This window comes from Protomyctophum parallelum (genome assembly GCF_964188405.1).
Source record: "Protomyctophum parallelum genome assembly, chromosome: 14".
NCBI classification, from domain to species: Eukaryota; Metazoa; Chordata; class Actinopteri; order Myctophiformes; family Myctophidae; genus Protomyctophum; species Protomyctophum parallelum.
In genome coordinates this window covers 39,707,598-39,713,597 of record NC_139709.1, presented here as the reverse complement: position 1 = coordinate 39,713,597, position 6,000 = coordinate 39,707,598, and the positions used below count along the sequence as shown (strand labels likewise).

The following is a 6,000-nucleotide window of genomic DNA, read 5'->3' as shown; positions in this document are numbered from 1 at the left end:
TCCTCTCTCATCGTCTCTGGTCTGCACAGCTGCGTGGCGTGCGTGCGTAAACATACATCCCAGTACACACACGCACGCTTGTACGTGTGTGTGTGTACATCTCCCACTCACAACGGTGCAGGTTAATTCCATCTATTGTTACCACCGTGTAGGTTGTTTAGCTCAGTGGGTTTCAAAGTGGGGTCCCAGGGGGTGCCATTGGGGAGGGGCCGAATGAAGAGAGGAGAAATAAATTAATGTATAAAAACTGTTATATCCAAAACTGTTACTTTTCAGGATTCACATTCAAAAACAGCAAAAGGTAGCAGATCAAGAATCTGCTTTGTTTTGTGACACTGTACTATGAGCAAGTAAGGAGTTAATTTACAAAAAAAAAATATATATATATATATATATTTTGCAGTAGGTGGGACACCACCAGCTATGGGTATGGGGTCCATGGCAAGGAAGTTTGGATTTAGCGGCATGATGCTTTCATCCAGAGAAACGTGTATAGGTTGATGCCTTGAAAAATCAACGTTTCAAATACAAATTGTGTCACTTTATGGCTAAATAATTTGTATTATGGCCTGGGTTTGAAAAAATATAAATATATATCAAGTTACAGATGTATGCAACTTATTGAAACTATCAGACAAACACGACTGAAACAAATTCCACTTAAATACAACAGCTTTTATTTAAGAAGAAACAAAAGAAATCCTAGCTAAACCCCTGATTGGTCAGCCTGCCTGTCCATCCAGTGGCGTTGTGGTCAGTGATAGATCTCCATCTCCATCTCAGTCCCAACAATCACTTCATTGGTCCTCTCAGCTGAGAGAGAGAGAGAGAGAGAGAGAGAGAGAGAGAAAGAAAGAGAGAGAGAGAGAGAGAGAGAGAGAGAGACACAGACTTTTTACTACTTTCTATTGGTTCAATATTTTCGAAACAACAACAATGCCAAAATATCAAAAACCTCAAAAATTGAGTTTAGGTTTCCTCCCGACAGCATGTGCTGCAGACATTGGTTTAGTCATGATGTTACGGGCGAGGCACTCGGGTGGCCCAGCGGTAAAGTACCTGCCCACCACACGGCACAGCATTTAGGGGTTCCAATCCACCACGGCTGGAAGCCGAGGACACAATTCATTCGCTTATTGGCGGCACCGTTAAAGTCTAGTGCACATTAACGGTTGTGTGTCTTGAATCACCATGTCTTTGAGAGACGAATGTTACAAACGCTTTCTTCTGAAGGATTTGTATCAGTGAGAATACCCCTGTAACGTAATGCCTCACACCGTTTTGCATCTGAACAAGAAGGCGAAGGGACACCTATAACTGTGAAGTATTGTTCTCTGCCTTTTCCAAATAAAGTAAACAATCGATTATACTGAAAGGCAATGTTTTCCTCGGACTGCTGGACATTGTAGACGGTCACTGTCCATAACAGGTGTCCTTACACATTAAGCACACTCCAACACACGAAGCACTTTCAACCACTTTCAAACTTCAACCACTTTCAAACAAAAAGCAAATACAGAAAAAAACAACAAGAGAAAGACGTTCAACTTGTGAGTGTGGTTCAAAGACGGTTCATTCCTATGGTTCATCCGGTTTTTTTTTAGCACGCCAAGCCTTTGAAGTGACCACTTTCAGCCTGCCCTGCACATCTCTACTTTGGGCATGTCATAATGTGATGTGGGAGTCTTCAAGGTTTTTCCAACAATGTTCAAAACAAGCTCACACATGTGGCATGTTGTGAATTTGTAGACAGTGTTAATGTTTTCAGAATATTTAGATTTAGTCTTAGTCTTTTGAATAACACACCATTTAGTCTTAGTCCTATTTAGTCTTCTGAAATTATTTAGTCTTAGTCTAGTCTTAGTCGATTAAATATCAAAAACCTTAGTCGACTTAGACTTTAGTCTTAGTCAACAAAATTAACATGGCTTGTAGATCTACTATTTTCTAGATCCCAAGCAGCAATGTAACTAAGAATATAAACACAGATCTGTTTTGCTGTGCAGCAAAGGTCAACATTACCAGCATTCAAATCCGACAATGAGAAAAGGAAAAGATGCTACCAGAATTAAGAAGCCACTTCCCTATCCCACTTAATCTGCCTCTTTCTCTCGCCTTCACGTTCACCCCAGCCTGCTCAACACAAGGAGCCACTACTCCTTACCGAGCATTAGCGCACATCCAAAGTAAACTGTGGTGGGACTGATGAATGTCGCGTCCACACAGACAGATTCTGGTGTGAAGGAATCCACTACGAAGGCCTGGTCTGGCCTCCATTGTTTAGAGCGGAGGAATGAAGCATGGGAGAGGAGAGGAGAGGAGAGGAGCATGGAACAAGCAACACATGGTATTTTCTCCAGGAGACAGACAGTCAGAGTACAGTGTGTGTGTGTGTGTGTGTGTCTACACACAAAAGTATTTGCACGTCAGTCTATTCACATTGTACGTATGAATGAGTGCGTGTGTGTGTGTGTTTATCAAAGCACCCAGAGGGGCAGTCTGTATCTTTCAAATATCAACACCTGACAGACAGACGTCACTGTGTGTGTGTGTGTGTGTGTGTGTGTGTGTGTGTGTGTGTGGTTAGCTGTCAGGGTGGTCTGTAGCTGCTAACAGTACAGGGGGAGTGTAATGCCTTTAGCAGTGTTGGGTCAGTGTGCTGCTGGGCTGGTGTGGAGAGTGAGACAGCATGGCCTGTTAATACTCCCCAACACCAGCCGATATGACGGAGTTAAAGACAGACTTATGATATCGTGGGCAGAAACCTCTTATCTCCATATTCACTTTTAGTGTTTTGTTTTTCTTCTTCGTAAATTAAAGTCCTAGTTGATCACACTGCAGTGTCACGCAAAAGCATCAAAACAGTGTTCTGCAAATTTCGATTTAGTCTTAGTCTTTTGAATAAGTTACCATTTAGTCTTAGTTCAATTTAGCCTTCTGAAATGGTTTGTCTTAGTCTAGTCTTAAGGTCCTTTCAAACGGGCAGTGATGAACGCAGACGTTGTCGCCTGGATCAACGACAGGTCTGCTCCAGGTCTGCTCAAGGGGAGCGCGACAACGCAAGCCTAAACAAAAAAGGCTAAACAGAATCCAGGTCTGGTGAGTCGCGGGCTTGTGCACGAAACGAGCACGACAATTTCACGGGACCGCGCCCACGTAAATAATAATAATAATAAATAATAATACAACTTTATTTGTATAGCATGAGATGAAATGCAGCTCAAAGTGCTTTACAGAGCAATGGAGAAAAAAATAAAATAAAAGCAAGGCATAAAACATTAAAATAATAGCAGTAATGCAATACAGTGAGGACATGAATAACAAGGAAATTAAAAGATCAACTAAAATTGTGTAGAAGTAGGAACTTGAGCTGTGCTTTAAAGGTATAGTGGGAGTTTGTTCCACGCCGTCGGCCCGTAGAAGCAGAAAGCTGTGCTTTAAAGGTATAGTGGGAGTTTGTTCCACGCTGTCGGCCCGTAGAAGCAGAAAGCTGTGCTTTAAAGGTATAGTGGGAGTTTGTTCCATGCCGTCAGCCCGTAGAAGCAGAAAGCTGTGCTTTAAAGGTATAGTGGGAGTTTGTTCCACGCTGTCGGCCCGTAGAAGCAGAAAGCTGTGCTTTAAAGGTATAGTGGGAGTTTGTTCCACGCCGTCGGCCCGTAGAAGCAGAAAGCTGTGCTTTAAAGGTATAGTGTGAGTTTGTTCCATGCCGTCAGCCCGTAGAAGCAGAAAGCTGTGCTTTAAAGGTATAGTGGGAGTTTGTTCCACGCCGTCGGCCCGTAGAAGCAGAAAGCTGTGCTTTAAAGGTATAGTGGGAGTTTGTTCCACGCTGTCGGCCCGTAGAAGCAGAAAGCTGCTTCACCGTGTATTTTAGTTGCCATTTCTTTAGGCACAGCGAGCAGGCCAGCAGTGGAAGACCCGAGGGGGCGGTTTGGGACATATTTAGGCAGACAGTCATGTAGGTAGGAAGGTAGTCCAGAAAAGATTTAGTCGTAGTCTTTTGAATAACACACCATTTAGAGTCCTATTTAGTCTTCTGAAATTGTCTAGTCTTAGTCTAGTGAAATCGACTAAATATCAAAAACCTTAAGTCTTTTAGTCTTAGTCAACAAAATTAACACTGCATCAGAAGTAGCAGAGCAGTGACAGTTGTGGACATATGAGGTTTCCACCCGTCAGACACGATAGTATATGATACTGCAGTTATATGTCAACACACAGGTAGACGAGAGTAAAATTCTCCGTGTTAATTTAAGTCAGAGGAGTGCGCAAATGAAACCACATGGACCCGTAAGGGTCCATGTGGTTCCATTTGGGCACTCCTCTGAGTTCAATTAACACTAAGGGCTTTGCTGTGCGGACAGTACGTTTTTTTTTCTTTCTTCTGTCATCTGCTTTTTTCGCACATATTTATTTTTCATGAATTGGACGCTTTGATTCAGTCCGTGTGGCGCTCCAGGTCCAAAGGAGCAGAGAGAGAGGGAGCGCGCGGAGGGAAGAGAGAGAGAGAGAGAGGCTAGGGGGGGTGGGGGGGTGGTCAGTGTTAAAACGGTGCTAGCGAGTGTTAATTCAGTGTTAACGTGGTGTCACGTCAGTAACAGAGTGGAGCCAGAGGTTCGCTTAGTGTGTGTGACTACTACGGGGTGTACTCCTTGGCGCCCACCCCCGGGGGTTTAAACTACTACGGGGTGTACTCCTTGGCGCACACCCCCGGGGGTTTAAAGACAGAGTTCCGAGTGAATGTTGTAATGTTTTGATACATTTCTTTTTTTTGGGGGGGGGGGGGGGGGGGGTAGCTTGATCTCCCCTGTCGTCCTGTTGGTAGCACTTGGAGCTGCCTGTTGTTCACTCAATTAGCCTGCTCGGTCTGGGAGCTCAGCTCTCCCTCTCTCATTTTCTGTGCGTGTGTGTGTGTGTGTGTGTGTGTGTGTGCGCGCGCGCGTGCGTGTGCGTGTGTGTGTCACTTTGATGGAGAGGTTAGAGAGCAGGGCCAGAACAGGACCACCCGGAATTCAACAGCAGCAGCCTCAAGCCACCTCCAACATGCGCGCACACACGCACGCGCGCGCGCACACACACACACACACACACACAAGAGGATTAAGGAGAAAAGAAAGTTGAACAAATCTCTATCGGACAGAGTTCTGAATTAAGAAAGTGTCCTAGTAAGCTAGAAACGCTTGGCACACGCAGACACAAACCACACACACACACACACACACACACACACACACACACACACACACACACACACACACACACACACACACACACACACACACACACACACACACACACACACACACACACACACACACACACACACACACACACACACACACACACACACAGATTAGCACACTGTTTGACTCGCAGCCTGCAGGGGGAAACATATCCTGTCCATTAAAGGGATCTCATCGGGCCAGCGTTCGTTACCCATAGTGCGTAAATATGTTGAAGGTGTTTGTGTGTGTGTGTGTATTTGGTCCAAAGTGTTTGCACGCATTCGGTTTGTGGGTATGCATGTGGTTGAAAGTGCTTGCATGTACAGTATGCATATGCTGTCTGGGGATGCAAAATGGCTCAATTATCTTTGGAAAAAGCATTTCTGCCCCATCAAACGACACACAGCTAAAATGCTGGGAAAGATCAAGGACTGCAAGAAGGTGACCACATGCTGCAGAAAAAACCCCACAACGAGGACAGAATACAAGAATATGAGGACAGAATACAAGAATGGTCGACCCTAGCGTAGGTACCCTCACAAAAAACATGCAATAATCTATACAGTAATCTATAACGTGTTCCTTCCACGCGCTACGTCTAACCGGGGAAACTTCCCCCTCTCAGGTGAGAAGAAGCGGCTAGGACTCCTCATGCATTGAAGGAGGCATGAGGTCAGTCCGTTGCTCTCCCCAGGTTGGCAGAGGGAGTGTAGAACCCAGGATTACATTAGACAATTGACACTGGGTGAAGAAAATGGGTTACAAAAATCGTGGGATA

General features: G+C 44.8%; 1 protein-coding gene across 2 annotated transcripts in view; it reads right to left on the bottom strand.

The window, feature by feature from the left end:
- Positions 1–712: 712 nt before the first annotated feature.
- Positions 713–6,000, bottom strand: part of eif2b3 (eukaryotic translation initiation factor 2B, subunit 3 gamma) — a 65,969-nt gene continuing 60,681 nt past the window's right edge. For both annotated transcript variants that reach the window (XM_083783080.1, XM_083783081.1), the window contains exon 12: positions 713–813. In XM_083783080.1, the coding sequence (XP_083639206.1) occupies positions 755–813 (59 nt within the window). In that variant the 3' untranslated portion in view covers positions 713–754. The remainder of the gene's footprint in view (positions 814–6,000) is intronic.